At 53.5% G+C, this 27,149-nt stretch overlaps 1 protein-coding gene across 1 annotated transcript in view; it reads right to left on the bottom strand.

The window, feature by feature from the left end:
• Nucleotides 1-4,610: 4,610 nt before the first annotated feature.
• Nucleotides 4,611-27,149, bottom strand: part of EPHB1 (EPH receptor B1) — a 76,885-nt gene continuing 54,346 nt past the window's right edge. The window contains exons 4-16 of the mRNA XM_082320902.1: nt 25,014-25,169; nt 21,523-21,858; nt 18,588-18,769; nt 17,217-17,379; nt 14,973-15,081; nt 14,691-14,755; nt 10,684-10,806; nt 9,394-9,641; nt 8,875-9,090; nt 6,556-6,705; nt 5,763-5,956; nt 5,123-5,278; nt 4,611-4,743 (exon numbers count right to left, since the gene is read on the bottom strand). Of these exons, the coding sequence (XP_082177028.1) occupies nt 4,635-4,743; nt 5,123-5,278; nt 5,763-5,956; nt 6,556-6,705; nt 8,875-9,090; nt 9,394-9,641; nt 10,684-10,806; nt 14,691-14,755; nt 14,973-15,081; nt 17,217-17,379; nt 18,588-18,769; nt 21,523-21,858; nt 25,014-25,169 (2,207 nt within the window). The 3' untranslated portion in view covers nt 4,611-4,634. The remainder of the gene's footprint in view (nt 4,744-5,122; nt 5,279-5,762; nt 5,957-6,555; nt 6,706-8,874; nt 9,091-9,393; nt 9,642-10,683; nt 10,807-14,690; nt 14,756-14,972; nt 15,082-17,216; nt 17,380-18,587; nt 18,770-21,522; nt 21,859-25,013; nt 25,170-27,149) is intronic.

The following is a 27,149-nucleotide window of genomic DNA, read 5'->3' as shown; positions in this document are numbered from 1 at the left end:
GAAATGGGAACTTCCATGTTTAGACCACACTTAGTGGTTTCATTTTTCTTCTTTTTTTTCACTAGTTCTTTCCCCATATTTGGCAGAGCCCCTCCACATTGGCAAAGCATCCAACGGACCCAAATCTGCATCAATTCTGGTCCACAAAAAAAAAGCAGCAGTAGCTGCAAGGCAGAGCTTCCTGCCCCAGGTCCCACTGCTGCCTGCGGCTCCTGTCCCATCTCCACACAAGGTGAGCCCAGAGCATCCCAACAGCTTCTGCATCACATCACCCATGGAAGAGACTTGAATGACTTGGACAGTGCAGCCACATGGTTATGGTCAAGTGCCCAGGAGTCTCCTGTTGATGCAGAAAAGTGAATGTTGGCAGCAAGCCTTGACTTAAGAGGCACCTCTTTGATGGTGCCCTGCACCTCCTACCCTAGTGAGAGCCTCCTCCTTGGCGTCTGACAAAGGAAAAGAGGGGCCAGTCCAAGGACACACAACCCTGCTGTCATGGCCAGGCAGGGATAATGCTGTCACTCCTGGACAGAAAAGTTTTGCGGTTTGGAAAACTTATTTTCCTTGAAAGAATAAAGCAAAACGGTCTGACAGAAGTCTTCTGAATTTTTTTACGTTGTTTTTTCAATAAAAAGCAAAAATCAAACATGGCTATTTTGCACTTTCCTCTTGTTTTCCATTATCAGATCACAAAACTGACAGCTTTTAGTGAAATCTTCCATTTTGGATGAAAAGCCTTTTATTGAAAGGCAGGAAAGCAGCTGGCCTGTGGTGGCCCTCCCTCAGGTATCACCTTGACAGCAACCCCCTTGGCCAACTACGCCTCATCACCGAAGGGATTTGTTTGCACCACCTTCAGTCTCCTTGCTCAGCCTTGAGCATCATCAGTCTGCTGCTGGGCTCTCGCCTGACCCTGGAGGGGATGTCTCCAGGCCCCGGAGCCACCACTGGTAGACTCATCCCACTGACCCAGCATGAGTCAGAGGTGCCACCCTCGTGGCAAGGGCTGGTTAGAACAGGTGGGACATGGGAATTGCCTGCCACGACACAGCCCAGGAGACATCAGATGTTGGCTCGTTGGGAAAAAGCAGCAGGGTGGTGAGAGCAACAGCCTCCGCATTGCCAATGGGCACTGCTGTGGCCATGTGTCATGGATGAGCTTAGGATGGTACATGAAGCTTCTCTGGGGCTGAGACTGGTCTGGAAGACATCTCCTCCTCACCCAGCCCGTGGAGCACCAGGAAGGCTGCATGAGCCCAGCCCCAACACAGCCCTTGACTAGGAGCACAGTTCCATTTTCCTTGCTTTCCAGCCAAAAAGAAGAGTGGGCGAGCACTGGGATGAGTTAGCCATCAGCAGGGTGTAACAAGGGTTTGGAAAGCATCTTGCAAATTTTAAGAGGTCAGGATGTACCCTGCTGTTCCTTGCACTGTGCAAATGCTGCGCCACTCTCAGCCGAAAGCCTCTCCCCCCTCCATTAGCCACAGTCCTGGGGCCCAGACATGTTTCCTTCCCATGTTGGTGACCACAGCACAAGTTTCTCCCTGGCAAGAAACCTGCCTGCAGCCACCCTCCCATGTGCAGAGAGAGCAGTGGTACTTTCTCCATGAATGTTTTGCAGCATGGGTGAGTCGAGGGCTGGGGAAGGCAATGAGCATTGTCCACTCCGGGAAATCAAACCAAGATGTAAAGCAGGACTCCGCATCTCCAAGAGCATCCAAGCTCCTGGATAGCCAGTTCATCCACTCATGGGCACCCAGTTTGCTGGGCTGGATGGGTAGGACTGAATGATTTATACTAAAGGTTTTCTATTAAAAGAGGGCTGTGGTGCCATCGCATCATCCCACCAGCCCCAGGCGCAGAGCGAGGAGGATGCTGAGCAGGGCTGCAGGACCAGCTGCCTTGCAGGTGCTTGCACGGCCAGGCAACATGCAGCAGGGGAGTCATAAAGGTGGAGTTTTGATATTTAGCCTGTGTCGCTGTCATTCGTTTCTTTAAATGCCTTTAGCTTCCTTCTAATAAAAGAGAAATCATAAAAAAAAAAACCCACAAAGGATCCTTCACCACCAGCGAATATCAATGTGGTGAGGCGGAGTATTAGTATGCACAGCGCCTGCTCCATCTGCATGTTGTATTCGGTGTGACAACATCCTGGAATACAGATTTGGGCCATGAGTAACCCGAGAGGTATTAGTGATCATCTATCAGACAGGACAAGGAGCAGTCGCTGCTGTTGTAAACAAGGGGTGTTTTTCTCTGCCTTTCTCTGGGGAGAGTTCAGTGATTTGAAACAAGCTCATTCTTACATCTTGTTAGTTCCTGTTCTTCAGCAGAGCGGTGGGTCGTCTTCCTTAGACAATTAAAGAAATAAAATTGGAGGTGTAAAGAGCACCCTATCACCTGGGTCCTTCATCTGCTGGTGGTGTCAGCCGCCATCCTCCCGAACCAAGCACGTGCTCCCCACAGGACACATGGAGATCCCTCCAGCCAGAGAGCACCCCAATAGCCCCAGCACGGGGGACAAAACTCACACCCAGGACATGTGGACAGGCACTGGCAGCAGGCAGAGGAAGGGCTCAGTCCCTTCTGTTCAATGGCAGCAAGCAAATCTGGTGAGGCATCTCCGTGGTGTGGATGGACATGGGGCAATCCCATGGTGCAGACAGAGATGGAGCAATCCCATGGTGTGGATAGATATGGGGCATCCCCAAGGCAGGGACAGGCAAAGGGCAAACCCACAGCGCAGATGGACACGAAGCAACCCCATGGCACAAAGAGACACAAGGCATCCCCACGGCACAGCTGGATGGGGGGCATCCCTGTGGCACAGGAGGATGTGGGACACCCCCACAACATGGATGGATGCAGGGCATCCCCACGGCAGGGATGGATATGTGAGTAGCATGGAGGGTTTCTCGTACACATATGAGCCACCGCACCACCAAATTATGGCAGGGACCAGCAGCCCTCGAGGCACAGCTGGGCAGCCTGCCTGTGCCGCCGCTCCCCCTGTCACATGGGTGCTGCTTGCTGCCAGTGTGGTGCCTGCAAGAGCGTGGTGATGGATCATTACAACTCGCACACAACCATCTAAGTAAAAGCCTTATTAAGAGTTCATTCATTTTATAAACTCTCAGCGCGATCCACAGAGGGAAGTTAGATTGCCCAGTCTTACAATATTCTGTGTAAACACTGACATGCGTCTAGTAATTTTAACTAGATCAATTTGCAAAGGAGACCAATGATAGAACAAAAAAAAAATCAAATTAAACACAGGGAAACATTCACTGGGAGAGGCTTATAAGGAAGCGAGCTGAAAAATACAGAGGAGGAGGACAGAGGGATGGACAGAGAGGTACACGAGACAAATGGACCTACCTCTGAAGCCATGAAACCTAAGTCTGTAATTCAATATCAAAATCCTTAGGTCCACAAGATGGGGAAAAAAAAGTCCTCCATAGCCATCTTCTGTGCATCGCTGAGGCTCTGGAGGCCTTAGCAGTCTGTTTCCCAGAGCATCTCTCCTCCTTCTCCAGCAGTCACCAACCCAGTCACAACTACGCAGCGGCTCCTCCGGTCCTGTCCTGTCCCCGCCACGCCGGCCCACCCTTTGCGTCCTCCTCGCTTGCAGGATTACTGAGCACTTGCTTCGCTGCTGGGCACTCCCCTGCTACTTCCCACTCCCGGGGGCTGTGGGCACAACCCTGGGCCCCCTGTGCCCCCCAGGCTGGGAACCAGCCGGCTGCTGGCCGCAGGGTTGGCAGTGATCTTCAGTTAGGGACAAGCAGTGAGTCCACGGTAGGTTGACAACGTATACTCGCGCACGAGCGCACACACACACGGGAACACCTCTTTCTGTTTTCCGGGATGGATTTTTTTTTTAATCCTTTTTTTTCCTTTTTGCAAAAAAAATGCAAGCAAAAGAGAAAAAAAAAACCCAAGGTTTTCTATTGAAGGTACATCTCTTCTTCAATATGAAGACATTAACTGGATTGAGTCGGATCTCCCATGCAGTGGTCAGTGAAGTCCTTTGGTAGTTGCCGGAGTGGCACCCAGCTAGGACGGCAGGGAGCTGCGGACACGTCTGAGGACACTTCCACCCGGTCCACGAGCAGAGAGGGAAGCAGAGTGAGCAGAAAAGGCTGGGGCAGGGAGGGAGGGTGAAAGAAGAAAAGAAAAGGAAGGTGGTCTCTCTGGATGGGATGCTCCATCTCATGCCTCTCCCTTCCCCAACAGCCCCTTTCTCCTTCTCAGTTTCAACCACTGCTCACTGGTGGTGGGATTGGAGTCTGGTCTCTAGGGTTTGGGTTTGCTTCCCCAACGCATATTGGTTTGTCTTCATTGTTTTTCATCTTTGTTTTTTTTGTTTTGTTTTTTAAATATATGATTTGTACATATTTATATGTATTTATACACTGTTCCCCATGACATTGGTAAGTGTGCTTCTTTTGGTGAGGAACAGAAGTCACCAGTTAGAGATGAGTCCCAGGAACATCCTTCGTCTGCAGTCACAGTCCCCCGGCAGTGGCGGCACCTCTCCAAATGCTGCCCCGTGGCGCCCGTCAGTTCCTCCCCGCCCACCTCTGCCCGTTGCTGCATGCCCTCCCCATCCCCTCCCTGTCAAACGAGGGACATCATGCCATCGAGGTCGGAGACTGACTCATCTGTACTCGCATGGATTGGACGCTGTTCAGGATCTTCTTCTGGTGCCCAGCCAAAGTCACCCCTATTCTCAGGAGGTCTCTGGAAGACAGACAGACAGACAGAGGAATATGAATGGGCACCTGAGCGTTGGTGTATCTGTTTTGCCATCTCTGAGACGAGGGATGTAAGCTCAGCTGGTCCATGTCTCTCAGCAGAAAAACAAACACAGACCCCAAGCGCAGCCCTGTGAGCACCACTGGGGCGAGGAGAGACCAAGAGCGGGGAGAATCCTCCATGCTGACCCCCAGATGGTGACTGCAGCCACCTCGACTCAGGGTGCTTCTGCTGACCAGTGTGATGGCTGCCCACACCCTTCCTCTGCAGGCGCCTTGCACCGACCTTCCCACCTCCCTGCAACCCCAACCCACCCCAGGCAGCACCCAGCTTTCAGCCAGCCCTGGTGCGGCACCCAACTCACTCGGATGTCATCTGGGCGACAAGCTGCAGGGAGGTGAAGCCAGCGGTCAGGAAGCTGTCCCTGTACTGGCTCATCTTCACGGCGCTCAGCCAGTCGTCTACTGAGGTAAAGGCAGTGAAGTCGGGGATGGAGCGGTCGAGGAGGGGCTGAGAAGGCCTGCAACAGGACACACCGCTGGGGACAAGCCCTGCCAGCACCGAGGGGCTGCTGCGCACAAGCCCGTCCAGTGCACGGCAGTGTTCCCCAATCCACCCCCCTGTGCCCTCCTGCTCCCCCTGGCACCGCCCTGCTCCTTGCACACGCCTGAGACAAGGAAGGCCACAAGGAAGGCCTGTCCCATGGGAATACCGCCCTGCAAGCAGCGCTTTGCAACCCCGCAGGCACCGGCAGAGGAGACACCGTGCCCATACGGTCACACGCCATAAAGAATCAATAGCAAAGAATTATTGCTGTTGCTCGACTGAAAACTACATGTTCTTTGTCTGACTGTCAGGCAGAGCAAAGACAGAAACCCCCTGCGCCTAGCAAACGATTTATGAATTCCTGTCCTTCCCCCTGGCAGCACGAGCCGCTTGGGGAGCCTTTTGCTGCAGCTTGGGATGTTGACACAAGAGCATCCCCTGTGCACTAGAAGACTCACACAGCGGTGATGGTAGCCACAGTTTTGAGGCTTGCCGGGTTGCGGATCATTTTATCAAGGGTGTTGACTATCTCGGTGAAGCGCGGGCGAGTGTTGCGGTCCTTCTGCCAGCAGTCCAGCATCAGCTGGTGCAGGGCGGCAGGACAGTCCATGGGCGGCGGGAGCCGGTAATCCTGCTCGATTGCATTGATGACCTGCAGGGCAGCAGGGGAGAAAGCAGCACGTGAGGACGAGGGACTCAGAGGTCTCATGCAGGGAAAACCGCAACCACAGCGGGTGGTGAGCCACTCTTGCCACTCCTCTCCCTGAGCGGAGCTGCCTGTGCGAGCAGAGGTGTTACAGGCAGTGCTGCTGCAAGGCCAGGAAGGCAGCTGCCAGCCCATTTGATCATCAGCAAAGGGAGCAGGAGGAGACGCTCCCAGCTCTGACGGAGCCAGGGCTCTCGGAGGTTAATCTCCGCTCTGATGCTCCATGCGCCACAGTTCCTCCCGGCGGAGAGCTGCCACTCATTATCTCGGCAGATCGCATCGGAGTACAGCAGTCCAACTACCAAAGCTCTTTCCCCGCTCTGAACATTTTCAAAGGCCCTGCAGCTTCCTGAAGTCCAATTACCAGCCCACTGGCTTTTCTTCCCAATTTCCCTCCTTGCATCCTCTTGCTCACCAGCCTGTTTCATCTCCAAAACCGAGCGCTACCAAGGCTACAGGAAGGTAGCCTGTTCAGGCAGGGCTTTCTTTTGGGGACAAGCCCACCCCCACCCCCCAGAGCTACAGGGATGACCCCCAGTGCTTACATCTTGGTTGGACATGTCCCAGTAGGGCCTCTCCCCAAACGACATCACCTCCCACATGACAATGCCGTAGCTCCAGACATCGCTGGCTGAGGTGAACTTGCGGTAGGCGATGGCCTCTGGCGCTGTCCACCTGACGGGGATCTTCCCCCCCTACAGAAAAAGGGGAGAGCAGCTGAGAAATCGCTCCCTTGGCAGAGGAGCCCAGACACCTGTGAGCCAGGGTTGGAGCCATCCCACACACCCCCAGCTACCAGCCCCCAGGGACCCTGCTGAAGAATGGGCAGGCAGTACCCGATGCGACGAGGAGGCAGGAGCTGAAAACACCTCCATGAATTTATCTTGTACCTGCTCAAAAGGGCTTAGCTAAATAAAATGAAAGGGTTTATCCTACTGAGGTGTCACCCCCAAGTGACACCTCCCCACACCGGCTGCCCTGCAGGACCCAGCACATCAGTGGCTTGTTCCCAGGTCCCTTCCCAGGGAGACATCAGGGGACAAGGGCTATGCAGGACTGCACTAGCACTCAGATAACAAGCCGCAGGTATCCCTGTCCCTCGGTTTTCAATGGAAACAAGGTCTAACCTAAGAGCATCCTCTATGGTATCATCTGGGCTCCCACAGCTGCTGGAAGGTCCTTCCAGCCCCACTTTTGGAGTGGAAGGCAAGAAACAAAACACCTTTAAGCCCCAAATGAGACCTGGAAAGCACTGGAATAGGGAAGTGCCTTTGGCACTTTGGCCCTCATTTCTCTTAAAAGCTCAATATCAGGCTCAGCATCTCAAGCCACCCCATCAAGCCAGGGCAGGTCCTGGGTCCTGGCAGGACAGGAAGGGCTGGAGGCCATGCCAAGGGGCAGAGATGCTGTGGAGGGGCAGCACGTACAGAGGCACTGCTCCCTGGGCAAGCACTGCTTGCACTTTTGCTAACAGCAAAAAAAGCCAAGGAAAACCACAGACATGCATGGTGTTTACTCCGGGCAGAATAGCATTGTAAATCGTTTAGCGCAATTGTTTTCTGTAGCCTTTCTGACGAAGCGTCAGCTGCTCTTGAAGGATGAATGGCAAAAAATTTGATTTGAATAACTACAAATGGAGAAATTAACTGCTAGGTTGTTTTTCCTGCCTTTTCCCCAGAGCTAAAAACCTGCTGTGGGAGGCAGAGTGATGTAATCGCAGGCATAGCATCACTTCCCAGCTGCCGGGGAGATCTATTATGGCCTAAATTAAATAAAAACACAGATGAGATAATCTCTTTTATCTCTAAAGGTGGGGAAAGGCTACTTCATGCCCTCATCCCAGCAGCTACTGCCGGGGGTCTTTGAATGAAAAATAAATGATGGGTGTCTGCTCAAAGGCTGCTGCCTGCAGGACGGGTGTGGGCAGGGAGCGGGGCAGGTCCAGGGAGGGGGGAAACGTCTCACAAGGAGGGGAGGAAGAGCAAGGGGCTGCAGCCGCGCCAAAACACAAAGGCAGCCTCAAAGGCACCTCTGTGGGTTTCCCATTTTGGAGGCTGGAGCCAGCCCTGATGCCTGGGCATAGCTCGGCAGCCCAAGACATTGCTTCTGCAGGAGTCGGTGCAGCCTTGTGCTTGCACCCAACACACGCTCTTCTAATTAATCAATTAGATGAGGTCAACAGGTTGCTCATTCCCTTCTCCTCTGTTCATCATCAACACCAATAAGGGTCTTGCGAGCCCACTGGCAGAAGTATGGCCATGGTGGGGAGCTGGGGGTTCCCCCAGGGCAGCGGGGAGCAAGGGGAGAGCAGGGCTGCCATTACCTACAAATGAGTTAATTAAGGAGAGAAAGGCAGCTGGGGAACGGCGGAGCTCCCGTTAGGCTTGTCTCTTTAATTAATGCCTGGAAGAAGTTTCCAGCAGAGAAAGGCAGACCAAACCTGGAGTGCTGGGGGAAGGGGAGTTAAAACGCCACTGCTGTCCCGTTGGGAGATGGTGTGATCTCCCTGCCTCCCCTTCCCAGTCTCTCCAGGGACTCCTCCATGCACCTTCCCTCCACAGAGGAGAGGGAAGAGGCTTATCTGGAAACTGCTAAGGGCAGAAAGGTGCTTGGGGGAGGAGGGAGGCAGAAAACTCATAAAAGGGAGGAAGAGAAAGAAGGGAAAAGAGGATGATGGGTGGGAACCACAGCCAGGGTCTCTGGGCCATGAGCCTACGTGGTGGGAACCCTCCTGAGATGTTCCCACCCATGGTAGAAGCTCCAGAGTGTGCATCCAGCACCCTTCTTCCAGGTTCAGCTGGCAGTGGGTGCAGGGCAGGCACTGGAGATGCTGAGCAAGACCAAATCTTGTGAGAGGTACGTACCAAGGAGCTGGTGTAGGTGGGGTCGGACGTATCGTCCTGCAGGTAGCGTGAGAGGCCAAAGTCCGACACTTTGCACACTAGGTTGCTGTTGACCAGGATGTTCCTGGCAGCCAGATCTCGGTGCACGTAATTCATCTCTGCAAGGTACTTCATCCCGGCAGCAATTCCTCTGAGCATCCCCACCAGCTGGATCACTGTGAACTGCCCATCATTTTGCTGCGATAGGAAAGAGCAGGCACTAGGGTGAGCATGCAGACCCCACCATGGGACCAGAGCCACTTACCCCCAACCTTGGGAGGATGCTGCACCTCCCAAAAGGGACTGCCCAGCTGCCTTGACCTGCTCGATTAAAGCAGAGGTATGCCAGCACCAAAACACACGTGTTTTCGGGGTGTATGGCACACTGCAACCACCTGCCGAGCTAAGGAAACAGACTAGGATTTACAGGAAGGGATGCCAACACCTTGTTCCTGAATCCCACAGCTGAACAACAGCCCACACGGCCCCAACTCGCCTTACCCGCAGAAACGAGTCCAGGGCCCCGTTCTCCATGAACTCTGTGATGATCATGACCGGTCGGCTTTTGGTCACCACCCCTTCCAGACGAATGATGTTGGGGTGGTCAAACTGCCCCATGATGCTGGCCTCACTCAGGAAATCCCGGCGCTGCTTCTCGGAGTAGCCGGCTTTGAGTGTTTTGATGGCCACGTAGATCTCCCGCTTTCCAGGCAACTTCAGGCGTCCTTTATACACTTCTCCAAACTCCCCTGCAAGTGCAAGAGCATCTGCTACCACCTCTTCCTCCACATAAAACATTTTGAAGAGTAATGGTACCTTGAGCTGCTTGGTCTCCAGACCAACTGGCTGAGAAATGTCAGCCAGTTAACACTTCAGTGATGCTCTCCACTATAAATCTACTCACCTGTCCTCTTTAAAAGGGGCAATGTCTGCTGCTGAGGACGTGTTTGGGCTTGCAACCTTCTCCAAGGTGACAGAGCCCAGCACCAACAGAAGCAGAGGCTGGGGCAAGAAGGGTTTGCAGAGTAAGAGCATCAACATTTAAGGACTACCTCAAACACAAGGTGTCAGCATTGATAATTTTGGTTACCTTTTTGCACATCACTTAACTTGGAATGGAAAATAATTGGGCTGTTTTCATTGCTGCCCTCTGATTTAAAATACAGAGAAAGCATCCTCTCATTTTCAGCGGGACAGCTTTTCTTTCTCCACAGCAAAATTTGCCTGTGGAGGGATTACATTTAAGCCAGGTTTGCAGCCACTTTGCCTTGATGAGCAGCAAAGGGCAGCTGATACATCGCTGAACTTGATCCCGACCAAACCAGCTCATTGCTTCTTTGCAGCTTCCTCCCCCAGCTTCTCACTTTGTCTTCTATGAGTACGACATAGTTATTTAAAAATGGCAATAAAAGCAGCACAGATGACATACAGATATGTGCACACGTGTGTGTATATATACATATGTATGGGAATATGGCACAGACTAGAGAGAGATCTGGCTTTTTCTTGTTATCTCTTGGAAAAGCCAAGCAGGAAATCCCAAAAGGCCTTGTGGTCACCCAGCGAATATGTTCATGGAGCCTTTCCCATCTCAGAGGAACTCTGAGAGCAGAAACCAACCTTGTGTCCACCCTAACCCATCACAAACCCAGGCCTCGAGGCTTCCTTGAGGTTTTCCCAGTGAAGGACCACATGTGCACCCCCAGAAAATTGCTCCAGGTGGGTGTCTGGCCACACAGGAGTGGCAGAGAGGGCAGGGAGGGATGGGCGGCAGGGGACAGCAAGACTCACCTGCTCCAATGACTTCTTCAATCTTCACAAAGGATACATCTATCTCCTTGGCAAACTCTCGGACCGCCTCATTGGGGTCCTCGTAAGTGAAGGGGTCGATGTAGATCTTCATCCCTGGAGACCCTTGTTGCAGGAAATACGGGAGCAATGGCAAAAGGGAGAGAAACCAAGAGCAGTTGTGCCATGGCCAAGAACTGGAGACCCCCATGTCCTCACACCCTCCATGCACCCCTTAAGATGGCTGCTATCACTGTGCTCACCTGCGCCACCTCCATAGACCCTTATCGTCCCCTTGTTCCACCCAATCCTCGCCTGCATCACCTCCTCTCCCTCTCTGCCCTCCACTCCTCTGCCATTGTCCTTCCTCCTCCTCCTCCCCAGCGATGGGGAGCAGTTACAGACCTGAACTACAATTAGTTGGCTTTACAGTGAGGGCTTTATGAGGCTCCATGCGTTAGTGAAGAAATATTTATTTACCCAAAAAGGCCTCTGATAGCTTTGTGGCAGCTACTAAATTGACAGAGTGCAGCAATTATAATCAACAACCTGTATGGAGCCATAAAATACGGCTTGGCCAGCCTCCGTGACAAGTGTGCGGTCCCCTGCACGGGGGCAATGCATGGATCCAGGCACGGATTGGATCCCTGCAGGATCCAGCCACAGTGCAGGGAGATGCAGCAAGTGGGCTCTTGCCCTTTTCAAATGGAGGAAAAACCAAAACAGGCCCCCAGATTCCCCAAATCAGGTTTGCTGACATCGTGTTTGGATGCTCTGGAGCTTGCAGAGCTGCTGGGGGACATGGCCACAGGACAGAGTGTGGCCACCAGCATCCCCAGGGCTCAGCGGGGCACCAGTGTTATACTGCGGTCCCCACAGGGGACCCACAGAGGGCCGAGGTGCCTCTTTGGGGGCTCAGCTTCCCGTGCCATTTCTCACCTAAAAAGGGGACTGGGGATGGCATAGCGATCCCCTCAAGGTCATCTCTGGAGGAGACCAGGAGGGACATTGTTGTTCAGTCCTCTTCCCCAAGGTATCTCGGCGTTGTGGTGATTAACAGCGTTTGATTACACTGTTAAGGAACTCACCAAGGGCCACGATTCTGTTGTGCTGGCACTTCCCAGGGCCTTTCCAGAGCCAACATGCAGACGACTGCATGGACTGCAGCATCACCTCTGCGCGGCTCCACGCTGGGAATCTAAATCGGCTCCCAGCTGCGTTGCAAGTTTGCCAGCAAGTAATTCAGGAGGAGGCATGAAAGCCTTGCAGTGGTGCACTGCTGGTGCAAAACAGCCGCCAAGGAAGAACCGTTTGCAGGGCCCCCAGGACTCAGGAGGGACCAGGCAGGAGCACCCTCGTCCCCAAAAGGGGCGTTTTGGGGCAAAAGCTCTGTGTCTCGGAGGCAGTCAGGGAAGGCTGCAATGAAGCCATCTGTGCATCTCCCAGTTCATAAATCCCTTTACGGCTCTGTCTCGTACACTTTAACTGCCTCATAAATTTTTTTACAAGAGCAGCTGATGCTCCAGCCAGGATTACAAAGGGATTTACAGGATCGTAACCAAGACTGACTCACTGATCAAAATATTGAAGAAATAAAGAAGACAAGTGCCGGTTTTCTGCCCACTGTCAACACAGGCTGGTTTTCAAACACCCTCTGATGTGCCTCAGGTTCTGCCCATGGGCTCAGCTCCCCCATAATCCCCATCCCATCCGAATGAGTGAGATTAGGGCACCTAAACCCAATACTCATATCTGCAAACCTCAGTCACCGGCTCATCATCACCACGCTGGCAAAAGCTGGGTGAAATGCCTGGTACTGGAGCACACCATCAAAGGCAACCCATGCTGAGCCTGCCTGCAAAGAGAGCTTTGTGCTCTTACAATCGCCCTGATACTCCTAGAAACTGGATTAGGCCACTTATCACTACTGCAGACGATGGCAAATTTTCTGCCACTCTTTGAAGTTGAAGCGCTCTGCACCGCAACCCTGACTCCAGCATTAGATTCCTTCCAACATCATTTTTTCTTGGGAATAAATATTGTCGGGACAGAGAAAAACCCTTGCCTGCTGAATCGCTGCCGCTTTAACAGGGTGCTTTCCCTATTTCCCCTATCTCAAAGCTCCTGGTGAAGCAGTGGCAGAGATAAAGCATGAGAAATTACAACCTGAGAGACCCCATCTCACCCCAAAACCCACCTGGGGAAGTCCTTGCCAACAGCAGGCAGCTGGTGATCCCCAGGGGGCTCCCAGAGCTGCGCCAGGGAGGTTGTAATTGCCATGCCACTAAGCACACGGGTGATTTGTTCCGGCGGATGCACTCGTTACTCCATTAGTCGCTCGCCACAAATTTCCCACCTGTTTTGCTCGAGCGTCTGCAATAATCGAGCGCCTGGAGGCTCGCTAACCTTGAAAGGGTTTTGCTGCATGTCCGGAAGCCCCAGCACCCCCAGCTTCCAGGCACTGATCCTCACATCGTCCAGCTTTAAAAACTAAACACAGACACCCACTTCATTGCTTTCCTACCTGGTTTGAACACCCTGGGTTTTGGGGTGCTTGTGGCAAGCTAGGGATGCACGCAGCATGGGGAATGTTTCAAAACAGGGGGAAAACAGGAAAAATAAGTCCACCTGCAGCCCAACACGGGTTTAGCCATCAGGCATCAAATATATCTTCCCCCAGCACCCACGGTGCAGAAACACAAAGAAAAGTGGGAGGAAAAGCACAGATCCATTGTATTTAAATATCATCATTGTATTTAAATATCACCCGGTGATGTTTGGAAAAGAGTTTATCGTTTGCTGGGAGCTTTAAAGCCCCTCACAGCCCCGCCATTGTGTTGGGAGGGTTTGGCATGAAGCTGAGAAGGTCAAAAGAGCACTGTTGCCAGCTTGGCTGGGCTCTCCTGGCTGTCTCCAAACTCTTTCCTTCCCTGTCAGCCCTCCCGTTTTCTCTGCCAGGCTGATCACTCCATTTCCATCCCTCCCCTCTGCTCACCCACCCTGCCCCCCCCTTCCCCTGCTGCTGTCCTTCACCCGTCCCTGCATCCCGCTGCCATCCCTGTTCCCCAAGCAGATGCCCAGGACCCAGGGACAGTTTCTTCCCACAAGGCAGCAAAATGCACTTGGGAGGCATCTCTAGGAGTGTGTAAATAGGATTTGCATCCTGCAGGGATGGGACACGGAGCCTGTGGGCACCGGGCAGCAACTCCTCACCCCCTGGAGCTGCTGCTTTGCTGCTTTATTATCATTTCCAGGGATCACAATGGCTGCTTTACCAGGAGCTGGAGAAGCACCTGAACACACATTATACACAATGGACGCTTCAAATTTATTCTGGTGCACAGCTCCACCAACTGCAAAGGTGTCTTAGGAAAAGGCCTGTCAAACTCAGGCTCTCCTAGTTGTTTGCCAAGGGGATCAGCAGCCCAAAGCCAGTTGAACCTTCCCAGTCACTGGCCAGACATCCTTTCTGGAGCAAGGTGCAGGCCAAGCATTAGCCATGCAGCCAGGACAGCAGCGATGCCAGCCACCAGCCCTCAGTCCCCGGCCATGCTCCCAAAATCCAGAGTCCCATTAGCAGTAAGAGCAGCCCAGCACTGATCCTGGCCCAGGCAGAGCCTGTGGCAGGAGATTAGGAACTCATCCCCACTCTACACGCTGCCTCTCTCCTTCCCTTCCTCCTTTGGAAGTCTTCACAGCATCTTCTCCCCATGCCTTGTCCCCCTACATCCTCCCTGCCCCTTACATCCCTCCATCCCCCTAAATCCATCCCCATTCCCCAAATCCCCCCTGTTGCTCTTCTTTTCCCACCCACAATGCTGCGCCACTGCAAACCCACCCCAGAGACCCTGACACACAGCTGTGGAGATCTCTACTCCCACCCTACAGTCCTCTCCATCTGCCCCATGGGGCTTTCATCCTCCCACCGTGCACATTTGAAGGTGGCGGAGTGTGGCACATGCCGGGTGCAGGTTTAGGAGTGTTTCCCCTGCCCACTTTTCCCCGCTCACCTCGCCCGGTGCTGTAGTGCTGTAATTTATCGCTGTATACCGCCTCCTTGCTGTAAGCGCGCTTCCTGGGAGAAGAGGGGAGAAAACAGCCAGGCTTGAGGGATGAGTGGCTGGCGATGGCCCTGAACCAATCCCCTGCCAGCAACACTCGGCGAGCAGTGGCAGCTCAGCACTCTCTCCAGCTATAGCAGTCCCCCATCCCTCCTCTCCTACTCCAAATCTCTCCCAGCTACGTCTTACCACCTCCACCTTCCAGGGAGGCAGCATCCTGTGGGGACCCACCTGCTGCAGACGATGGAAATGGCCACCAGTGAGACGATGAAGACCACCCCAGCCGCTGCGGACCCCGCGATCAAAGGCAGCTGCTCTCTCAGCTCCGACTTGTAGTCATCTGCATGAGAAGAGGGATGGGGTGAATTCTCCTTTGCACGCTCATGGAGTAAGAGCAGCCTCCTGGGAAGGGATCCCATAACGTCCCCTCTGACTCTGTGGGTGCTGCTCCTATGGGAGGGTGGTGGGACAAGGGGGATCCAAGCGGGAGCATTGGTTGAGGCAGGTGATGAGCCAGTGCTGCGATGCACAAGGAAGGATTGTCACACTGTGCTCACACATACTTTGGGTTAAAAATATGGAAGAGAAGGTCCTGGGAATGAAGTCAAACAAATGTGCGTGGGCCCAGTTTCCCGAAGAGATGAGGTTCACAAGGTGGCTTTGTCTATGCCTCTGGAGTTTCTCTTCCCTCAATAAATTTAAACCTGTTGGCCATTTTGACCAAATTTAACACAGGGTCTCACAGACACAAAGTTCCTACAAGTTGCCGGAAAGGAGGAAGATCCCATTAATAACCAGACCAGTCAGGGAAGACCACGCCAGGAGTTCACCCATATTAGACACCAGAGTCCACCATGCAACAGTTAACCTTGAGAGAGAGGCATAGGAGAACCTGAGCGCCTTCACTGCAGGTCTGCTTGTAGGTTTCTGCATCTCGACAGATGGCATGAGCCAACTCCTTTTGCAGAGCTACGGCAACCACAGCATCCCTGCCACACCAACCATCCCTCAAACCCCCTGTGTCCCCTTGGTCACCCCTGTATCCTTCAGCAGCAGGATTGGGTGAAAGCTGAGGTGGCACAGGAGGACTGGACATGCCTGGAGGAACCTCAAGAAAGCCACTTGCAACCTCCATGTGTCTCCTCCCATTTTCCCCTTGTCCTGCCCTGCCCCATTATTGGTGTGGATACCCACAGTGGGCAGTATCCAGCAGACCCCACACTCCTGCAGGCTTCCGCAACCCTCCAGAAACAGCCCCCTCTCCAACCGTCCCCAGCAAGGTCTGCCAGGCTGTGCCAGCAGCCACAAGCAAGGGTTAAAATAAAATTCACTCCAAAAGAAAGCATTTAGCACCCTTTTATCTATATTTTTCTACACCACAGTTAATTACTAGCAACTAGATTTATCTCTTGCACACTGCTTAAATCCTGAGAAATTCTCATCTAACAATCAATTATTGTTAAATAATCTACACTATCCATTCTTATTAAATTTCAATTAATTGCTTATTTGAGGCAGGATTTTTCTTCTCGCTTCTCTAATCCTGAATATTCGAGGCATTGGGGGAGTTTATTACAATTTCCTGCTCTTCAGTCGCCCTGCGTGATTTTCCTCTTCCTGCCTCGGCTGGCACTCAACATGAATGCAAGCACGGAGCGACTCAGTTTTAGGAAAGAAGAAAAGTTTTAAGACAGCCAAGCAGGGCCAGGACCCATGGGTGTCACCTAAGCGGAGCAGGAACCATGCCAGCAGTGGCAGGGAAGGGGCTCTCTGCAGGGACTTCAGCTGCCCCAGCAGTAGGAGGATCACGAAAGGAGCCTTGCTTCACTCACTGACTCCTGGATTAGTCCTGAAGCTGGGATTAATGAAAAAACATCCCATGAGTTATTAGTCTCCAAAGGGATCTAGTGTTTGTGGGTGCAGGAAAGGGCTGGGGCCAGAAGAATGACAACACAACTTTGGCAAGGAGGCCAGAAGAAGCCATGAACATCATGAGCTGGCCCTTTCCCTTTGACACACCACCTCGGAGTGGGAAATCAGCTTTCAGTGATGGGTCTGACCCTTCCAGCTTTGCCCTGATGGCTCAGATGCAGTTCTGAGCACCCCAGGAGAGCAACCTTGGAGAGCATCCCAGGAGTCCTTCCTCTGGGGGTCTACAACCCCCTGCTCCTCCCCACCCTGCCATGCTGGACTCGCAGCCAGTGGCAGGGCAGCTCTGCCACCACAGTCAGAGGCAGGAAAGACAAAACCGCAGCTAAATAGCAGGGGAGAAAACAGAGCTAAGAGATTTAAAGCAGATTACTCCTCCAGCTGGCGATTAATAAGACATCGCTGTAAATCACCTGGCTTTTGCCACGCTGCCCACTGGGAGAGAGGTTTGCAGAGACAAGTTTGTTTAATCCAATTAGAGCCTGAAGCTATCACTGAAAAGACAACCACCCCCTTTGCCTCCCTGTCCCCCAATCCCGGACTCACCATCCGTCAGTGTCTGGAAGCACATCTTCCCGCTGTACTTGCCATAGCCGGCCACGGTGCGGGCTCGCACCTGCACCACGTACACCATGCCGGGTCGCAGCCCCTCGATCCTGGCTGTGTTGGTCTGGCTGCGGGCCATGGAGGAGTTGTACTCGTTGTGGTCCTGTGGGCATGGCCGAGAGAGACAGTCAGCAGTGGGGACAATGTACCCTGAAGCCCACCCATCCCCGCTGATGGCAGGGATGAGGTTTATCTGCAGGGGGATAAAGCCGGTGGCCTGGGCTCTGCTCCAGGAGGACAAGCGCCAGAGCCTGGGCAAAGTGGCTTGGACCCTCCTGCTTGCCCTCGATCCCTGACATGGAGGATCCCACAGAAGAAGGATCCACAAGCTCTGACTGGCCTCCGGGGAGCTGGGGAGGTCCCCATAGCATGTGCCTCCCCAGCAGGCCCCTGGTCCCACCATAGCGAAGAACATGGAGCAGCGGGGGGAAACAATAAGAGCATCCAGAGCAAAAACACTCATGAGCAGCAAATTCCTCATCTTCAAACCACTGACATTCCTGCACATTTCAGAAATGACATGCAGTTGTGGAAATACCGTAACACGCCATACATGACCCGGCTCGAGTAGGTTCAAGGGCAACTTGCCTCTGCCGAGAGCCCCAGCCCTACAGTTCCCGCTCTGCTGGCACAGGTCGTTGTGCTAAACCTTGGTAGAGACATCATGCATCTCAAATCTCATTTTTTGCAACATTCCTTGGTGACTTGCCATAAAGGGGCCACTAGTGAAATCATCTAATTATTCACATTTAGAGGAATTCATTAAAGCTGGCAAGATGTGGGAAGGATGAAACAGCTTGGGCTCGTCACGGTTCACCACAAGGGTCGAGAGCGTGTCCCCTGCGGGGAAGGATGGCTGCCAGTGTAAGAACCTGGCAGAAGGCAGCGACCCGGCACAGGGACAACCCTGATAACCTTTGCTGGTCCTCGCCATCCCCCTCCTTTCCTCCTGATGCTGTCCCCATGCTCCAGGTCCCTGCTCACCCTAGCAGATACCAGAGCCAAGGCAGCAACAGGCACTGATGTATTGGAGAAAACGCTGCCCACAGGGGAGGAATTAGCATCTGCAGCCACAACATTGCTTCCCTTTCCCTCTGGCTGCATATCACTCCCAGCCTCTGGAGCCACCGTGGGCGACTAGGCACCTGTCCCACCACCCGGACCCTTCCCAGCAAAGAGCCTGATTCAGAGCTTGTAGATATTCCCCCTCTCCCAGCAAGCTCAGGACCTGAGCAGCCTCCCAGCAGTGCAGTATGAAGCTCAACATGCCCCCAGCCCACCCTCAGTTGTGAGGTTTCCACCTGAGCTTACCGCTGCTGGCCTGGAGCCCACGGTGCTGCTCATGTCAGGCGTGCAGATGCGGCTCACCTTCTCATAGTAGCGGATCTCGTAGTCCAGGATGATGCCATTGGGCTGCTCAGGCTGAGGCCAGGAGAGCGTGATGCTCCTCATCGTGGCGCTCACCTGGTGCATGATGGGGACGGTGGAGGGTGCTGCCGAGAAAGCGAGGAGGGATGGAAAATTAATGGAGAGGGGTAGGACCGATGGCCCAGGGGAGGAGAAGGAAAATCTCCTGGGCACATGGAGCATCCCGAATCTCCCATGCCTGCAGTTGTTCGGCCCATGGGACAAGCTCACACATTAACAGTGGGAAAAGTGGCATCTCAGCAGCTTACATGGAGCCAGAGCAGCGAGACGGTGAGGGAATTCTGGTATTTAAACCAATTATTCTTTTTAATTAGGGGCTTAGAAATCCTCGGTGTTGCTTCTCCCTGGGATTGCTTGCTCCAAGGATGTCTCCCACAGAGGGGCAAAGCGAGCAAAGCTCTCCCCAGCAGGGACAAACCAAGGCTCGATGACGGTCCCCAGCTCTGCTTGCCATCCTTTGCCGTAACAGCCTCTCTGGGGGAGCCAGCATTACAGAAGCCTGCACTGTGGCTGTGACCCCACATGCTGTCAGTAACAGGATATAGGAGCAAAAATCTGCCCATGCTGAGGACGATTACAGGAAACCAGGGCAGGGACACCCCAGCCCAGCAAGTGGACTCCAAGGTGCTGGAGCCTGTAGCATGGCTTTGGCTCAGCCCTGGCCTGGAGGAGCTGCTGGATCTGCTCTTAGGGGCTCTCTGGGGATGCTCATCCTCAGCACCCAAATGTGCTTCTCCCGGGAGTTTTATTTCCAAAGCCCAAACACTTGCAGAACAGTCTCAAACCATCCTTCAGCTCCTCACCTGCCCCAGGGCCATGGCGCAAGGGTGCTTGAACAGCAGCACCTCCATCCTTGCAGCCCCCAAGACCTCCCAGGCAGCAAACCACAGGGGTCCCAGGCATCTTGTCGCAGCAACCCCAGAGAAAGCAAGATGCTTGGCACTGGCCAAGCACAAAGTCGGCATCGGGTGCGATCCTGGCATGGTTTGTCTGACCCCCTTCCCTCCCTGCCATGCATTTCTAATCAGTCTTGCCGGCCACGCCACACCCCATATTGCTCTGCAAAGCCGCCCATAGTATTTCAATTCACACAGCAGACTGGGGCTAAGCGAGCAGGTTTCCTAAAATAGCTGCCAGGCACATTGTCCCCACTGCCGCTGCTCCCTGCCCCACTCTCCACATGCACTGGAGCAATCCTGGGGCTGCTCTGCACCTGCTGGGGAGCCAAGCATCCCTGGAGCTGACAGCCCTCGGAGCCAAGCATCCCTGGAGCTGAGCACCCCTGGAGCTGAGCATCCCTGGAGCTCAGCATCCCCAGAGCCAAGCATCCTGGAGCTGAGCATCCCTGGCCCGAGCACCCCCAGAGCGGAGCATCCCCAGCAGCAGCACCACCATCCTTCCACCATCAAGGACACCAAGCTGCTAAATTAGACAGGAGCCACTTTTCCAAAGGTTTTTTGCCTTGCAAGTTATAGTTGAAAGGGCCAGAGCCACCCAATACAGTCCTGATCCTGCACTTAATCCTACCAAGAGCCTCCAAAAAAAGGTACCCAAGTCTTTCCGCACCCAAAACGGCGCTGGCATGACCTGCTCTCAGGGTCAGCTCCCTATCCAGTGCAGGCAGCTCTGGACAGGGAAAATGCGTCCTCCCCATGGATCTGGGGGCAGAGCTGAGCTTGGCACGACTGGCTTGGGGTGCGGGATCGTGCCACGGAGGGAATCTAGGGGCGGCGGGAGCCTTGCTCTGCACAGCCACACTGGGAGATGTTGATAGTCCGGCACCGCCTTTTTTTACTCGGCATATTTAATCCCATATTTTTTTTTTAATCTCTCCACACCTGTTCCAAGAAGATGCTCATGGGCTGAAGTTAAACACTTAACTTGACTGCTGTTTTGTTAAATGCTGCGTTCCCCGTCCTATTAGCATGGATAGTAGCATGCAGGCCGATGGGGCTGGGGGCAGCCCTGCAGGATGAGATGCACTAACCAGCCCAGATCCAGCCCCACGTGGGGAAAGCGGGTGGAAAAACCTGCTGCAAAGCCAAAGGAATTTTAGAGGAACAGCACTGATCCTGCCCTTGACACACCTGATGCATTTCCATCAGGTGACCCCACAGCCCATCCTGCTGCACTGGGAGCATTTCCACATTAATATTCAGCCTTTGCAAGACAAACAGGGAGCTCTGGGGTACGGACAGATGGACACCGGTGCCCTGGCTGTTCCCAGCTCCAGGGCAGCCTGAGAGTGACAGACAAGCAAAGAAACACCCCAAAAATCCCACCCCAGGAGAAAAGGCTTGGAGACCAGAGGCAGATTTGATTGCACACAGTTCAGGAGACAGTGATGCCAGCTAGGCACAAGCGTAGATTTGTATTCCCCAGAGCTGGGAGACTAAAACATTTATGCCAGGCTTCTGTCTCATGCTGTCCCAAGGGAGCAGGTTGGCGAAGGCTGCCTGCGTTACACGCTCTGCACAAAGCAGAAATTTCCATCCCCTTTCTCTGCCCAAAGCAGATGGGTTTCCATCCCCTCGGCTCCTTGTGTTCTTCATTGCAGCCTGGGACTGGGTCCCCCCTTGCCATCTGCACACCCACCCTCTCAGCATCGCCGTTTGGCCCACAGCTGCTTGTCCAGCTCCTGACGACTGATCGGGAAGAGGGTGGTAAAGGGGCAGGGGAGCCTGCAAAAGGCTGGTGCAGGTTTACCGCAGCCATCACACACCACTCACACCCCAGGGGCTTTTTCCTCCAGACTCAGAGCTTGCAGTTCATAGTGTATGGCTTAAAACCCCCAGCACCGTGCTATCCCAGGACTCACCAGCTTGGTTGGTGGTGATGTTGACGGAGACGTGCTGCGGTGGGAAGGGGCTCTTGTTGGAAACCCCATTGACAGCCTGGATCTCGAAGGTGTACGGCGTGTGCGCCCACAGGTTGCTGATGAAGACTCGGGTCTCCGTCAACCCCAGCTGCCGGGGGACAAAGTCCACGTTGTCGTCGCAGCGGGAGCAGGCACGTCGGTCCGACCGGCACTTCTTGCAGACAATGTTGTAGGTGACGTCGTCCCGACCCCCTGTCTCTCGTGGTGGGTGCCACTCCAGGATGATGGACGTCTCATTGACAATGGAGATGACATTGCGGGGGCCAGATGGGACACCTGCGGGGAAGGAGAGCACTTGAGACAGGCCCTTGCCCAAAACGTTACATTCAGCCCTACCGGGGCTCAGCGGGAGCCCCAGGGGCCTCCAGCATGGAGGACACCCCACAGCTCCGTCTGCCGGTCCACCCATCATCTCCTGGCTCAGGACGGATTCGGTCTCTGTGGTTTTGCCTGATTCAGGGTCATGCTCCCCCCATCGGCAACACGGACCACCTGCATTGCTAGCCACAGAGAGGTGTTTCACAGGTGAGGATGGGGACTCCCATGCCACAAACTCACTGTCTCCAAAAAAAGCCCCATGCAGAGCGCACACAGATCCGTCTGCGAAAATGGACCCATTTTAATGATTGGGAGATGCCGAGATAGCTCCAGTGCTCACATGGAGAAGCACCTCAAACAGATTATCACAGTGAGAGAAATGCCACTTAGCCAGCACCATGGAGAAACAGAGGAGCAGCGAGCGAAAAGAGAGTCAAAAATGGAAAGTGGTTATTAACGGTTCGATAGCTCAAGTCGGGAGCCCAGGTATTTAATGGCACAGAAGGCAGCTCTCCTCCACACCCAGCACTGCTCACTGTTTTGTGAGCAGGTTGGATGTTGGCCGAGAGATCAAAATTGCATTGATCGAATCCACTGGGAGCCATCGCAAATGCTTCGGAGGACAGGAATTGAACATGGTTCCGATTGCACACGCTGCCAGAACAGGGCCAGAGTCAATAGGGAGCAATTCAGAAGAGATCCAGGTGGGAGAGCATCAGCACAAACATATGCCAGCCCAGGTCTGGGGAAGGATTTGGGGTTAGCCAGGACGGCTCTGCAGCCAAAACCACAAAATCCGGCTGCTGAGTTATATTAAATATGGAAAGTGATTAATTACTCATGCCGGCAGGGCTCAGCGCTGTGCTTTGGAGGAAGCAAAAGGACTTTGCCACAATGGGGGGAGCAATAAAAATGATGGAGGACTTGACCTGTGAGGAAAGGTTAAGAGAATGAAGGGGAAAACCGTCTTGGGGAAAAACATCCCGGGGGGAACCCTCCATATGTGTGTGCTGGGGAACATCGTTAGTGGCTGCAGATAAATTAGCCCCGTTACTGGACGGGGATGGGCTGGGCAGAGGCGGCTGCATCAGCACAGGGGTGAGGTGGTTAGTGGGATGGAGAGGTCACCCTGTGTGGAGGACCTCCAGCTGACACCCTGCTCCGGCCACCGCTGCCAGCCAGCCCAGCCCAGGGGGGCCGTGAGTGGCCAGCCCTGCCCAGCTCCCTGCCTGCGCTGCCCTCTCCTCCTGCCCCCTTTAATCGCACCCAGGCATGCACTCTGGGAGCCTCTCTGAGCTGTTCCTGCAGATACCGCAGATGAAAGCGTTTTGTTAAAATGCCTAAAAAAATAACAGCCTTTAAAAAAAAAATTGAAATAAAAAAAATTCCATTCCCTTTAATTCTTTTCCGCTTTAGCAGAGTAAATGCATGTGTCGCCGAGCAGTCGCCAGTGCAGCGTCCTCACTGGAAAGGGCTTTCATGGATTCGAGGCACCACAGACGTCCCATCGTGGGGCTCCCCCGAAATCCCATTAGCAGGTAGTGGAGATGTCAAAGGGAGTTTACGGAAAGGGTGGTAGGGGATGCTAGGGGCAGGAGCAGGGGGAAGGACATCAGTTCCCCAGGGGGAACCAGATCGGAGGACTCGCAAAGGCTGGGGAGAAGGATCAATAAATAGCAAGTTAGCCCCAAAAATCTGCAACCTGTCTCGGCAACCTTAATCCAATCCCCCTCTTTGTACCTTAAGCAGACAATATCTTTTCAAGGTTTTTTTCAAGAAAAAGGGAGAAAATCATCTTTCTTCTCTGGCCCAAAAGCAAACCACTGTCTCCCCAGATTCCCCCCTCCCCCCCCCCCCCCCTTTAATTGCAGCCCCTTCCCTCCCCTGCCAGGGGTACAGGGCAGGAACCGCACTTGCAGGCATCACCCTCGGGAAGGGCTCTGGTTCAGGACAGCACCCACAGCTCCACACTGTTATTTACTCCTCTGACACAGAGAAACTGTGTCAGTAAACAGCTGGCATCTCAAATTAGAGCACTGTAAAATTAAGCATTGACGAAAAGAAATAAAAATCAGCAAATGAACTTTTTTATACTGTATTCCTATAGCGCAGCAATACTGTAAATCAGCTATGTAATGAGACATAATAAAGATATACAGATTTATCCTTTGTTGTGCTGCCTGCTGACTCCCTTCACTCTGACAGCTCAAGTTATCCAGCAAAACACACAAATCCTTTCCTTGTTTCCGACGTGCATTTTGGCCACTCCCCAGCACCAAGGGTCGAGAGCATCCTTGTGCTATGAACTCCCTGATGGGCTGATTCAAGGGCCTGGAGCATATTTTGGCAGGGGGAGCTGAGGCTGAGACTCACGTTCCCAGAAGGCTGAAGAGCACAGCAGCTCTGTCTTCTCTCCTGGGCTCTTTTCTCACCAAAAGACATGTCTGAGGCCGCTGCTGCCATCCCAGGCAGTTCAGGCAGACAGCCGAGCAGCGACGCATCGCACACAACACCGCACTGAATACCAATGCTTAACACACCCTTTCTCCCTATAAAAAAATACTCCATCTGCAAGACTATGAGCAAGACAGCAATAGCAGGTAACTTTAAATTCTAATTTATCCTGGGGACTATCTCCCTGCCATCACCACCACTGCCAGGGTGAAGTATAAATTCAAACAGCTGCCAGAGAGACGGGTTGTGGGGCCGTCCCATCGCTTATCATTTGGTGCGTGCCACAGCGGTGTCCCGGGAAAGCAGAGCAAAAGGTGACAAGACATCATCTGCTTATGCCGGCGTGGCGGTGAAGGGATTTGTGGTGGTGCAAGGAGCACTTCTATAGCACGCAGAGGCGGTGCCGTGCCATGTGGAGAGGGATGGGTATTCAATACGGGTACTCCAGCCCTCCGCAAAGCTAAACCTTTGTGGTGGGTTGACCTCGGCTGGCTGCCAGACACCCATCCAGATGCTCTCTCACTCCCCTCTGCAGCAGGACAGGGGGAGAAAATAAGATGAAAAAGCCTGTGGGTTGAGACTTTATCCCTGTCGCTTCCCCAACAGCAGAGGGGAGCGAGACCCTGCAACCCCCCTGTCAACCCTGATCTGTTACTCACTGGTGCAGGCAGCTGCGGGTGGGTCGAAATCTGCCCGGTAGTAGCCATTGCGGCACATGCAGACTGGCGAGGCCTCGGTGGTGGAGCGGCTGTTGGAGGGGCACGGCACGCAGACCCCCGCACCTTGGCTGGCCTTGAATGTCCCCGCTGGGCAGGCTGCAAGAGAAAGGAGAGGAAAGCAGTTGGGTGCCAAACCATCCCGGGGTGGAGGCAAAAGCAGGTCCTGTCCTTGAAATGGGGCAGAAAGAAAAAGAAAAGAAAGGAATAAAAGAAAGAAGACACAGAAAAGCTTCACACCTCTATCAGAGCTAAACAGGGTAGCACCCTTCTCCGAAGCTAGGATGGCCATAGTTTTCCATGCTGGCTATGAATTATTTCTGAAGCCACCAGGAAAACACTGAAATCACACAGCAATGATACAGTAATTAGCCAAGCAGAGCACGGGGTCTGCAGCAGCTGCTTCGCTCCCCACCGCTCGTACGCTGGCAGGGGGATGGTGGTGGGCTGCGGGACCCCCTTCCCCAGCAGCACCCATGGGGACACAGACACGCAGGGGCAGGACAGTGTTCCCCTTCTGCTGATCCGAAACGTCCCTTTCAGCCACCCCAACGGCATGGCTCAGGTCTCACATCTCTTTCCATGCAAAATTTGAATATTTAATTCAAAAGTTGATGTGATGCCTATGATAGTATCTTACAGGGCCATCCTGTTAATTCCCTGCAGCCCACGGCAGGGGCTAATAACCTTCCTGGCCTTCGGCCTCCAAGCTCATTCAAGCAGGAAATGGCAACTAATTCATAAACGAGAAGATGCTCCAGTTACAGTTATGGCGAGGCTTTAATCAGTGACGGGGGGAGGTTTCACTAATCAACCATCTCACTGCTCTGCAGTCAGAGGGTGAAGATGGAGTGACAAAGATGCGGTCCCTCGTCTCTGCCCCACCTCACCAGTCCTCACCAACTAAGGTGCTGATGAATGGATGCTCATCCATCCTTGACATCTAACAAACTCTCAGGTGACCTCTATGAAAGCGAAGGCTGCAGAAGGGAACGTCTGTATTTTGGCACATGTACCCAAGGGACCAGACTTCCATCCAGGTCCACCACCCGGCCGGGGGAAGACCGTTCCTGGCCTCGCACACAGGGTGGTCCCACCTCCGTTTCGCTCCTGGCTCTGCCCCCACGATGCTGTCACCTCCAAAGCATGGCTCTGCGGAGAAAGACCCTAAGTGTCTCATAAAACACGGCGATGATTGAGATAATGGAAAGTGCCTCTTAGCCCCTGTCTGCTGCATCAGGATATGAGGCATCTCCTAGCAGCCATGAGGAGGAAATTAATAGGAGCAAGCAGGAGTAACCACTTTGATGCAATTTCCTTGGGAGATAGTGGACTATCTAATCTTTATTGGAGCCCTTTAACCTGTCATTCAAAACTCATGAAGGCCTCTTGCTCACAGTCTTTCCAGATATTAAAAGATGATAAAAAAGGATAAATCAAAACAATATTTTACAATTTTATTATTCGGGAGAATTTTTCCCCCACCTGAGGTACACAACTGGCTGCAATGAACGATCTCTGTCCAACAGCACTAACAACGGAGTGGGGACATGGCATCCCAGAGGGACCAGCCACCATCTCACACTTCCCTTCCTCCTCCCCACCACGGGAGGACCACCGAGTCCTCCACATCCTACTGCAGCCATCCCACACGTATGGCCTCTTACGGAAATACTTAGGGCCATAATCCACCACCTCGTGCAGATAGGCAGCTAGGTACGTGGGGTCACTGTGCATTGCTGGACATTGGGTGGGCAAACGAGGGCTTGAGGGGGAACTTCAGGATGTCAGAGCAGAAGGCAGCTGGATGCAGACCTTTCCCTGAGCCACACACACAGCCCTACGCCCCATGACAGCACGAGGAAGCACAGAGTTACACCAGACACACAAGGCAGGAGACATGACCACGTATGGACACCAAGACTTCAAGGTGGATCTCCATTTTTTCACCTCTCCCTTCCCACCAGCACCTCCCTGCGATGTCCCAGCGGCATTGCACTCCCACCAGCAAGCATTACCATCCACGAGATGTGCAATGGTTGACTTGTGGGTTCTAGAGCTGGAGGATGTGTTCAGAAA

The sequence above is a fragment of the Platalea leucorodia genome, assembly GCF_965183815.1.
Source record: "Platalea leucorodia genome assembly, chromosome: 8".
Lineage (NCBI taxonomy): Eukaryota > Metazoa > Chordata > Aves > Pelecaniformes > Threskiornithidae > Platalea > Platalea leucorodia.
This window is presented reverse-complemented; position numbering and strand designations above follow the sequence as displayed.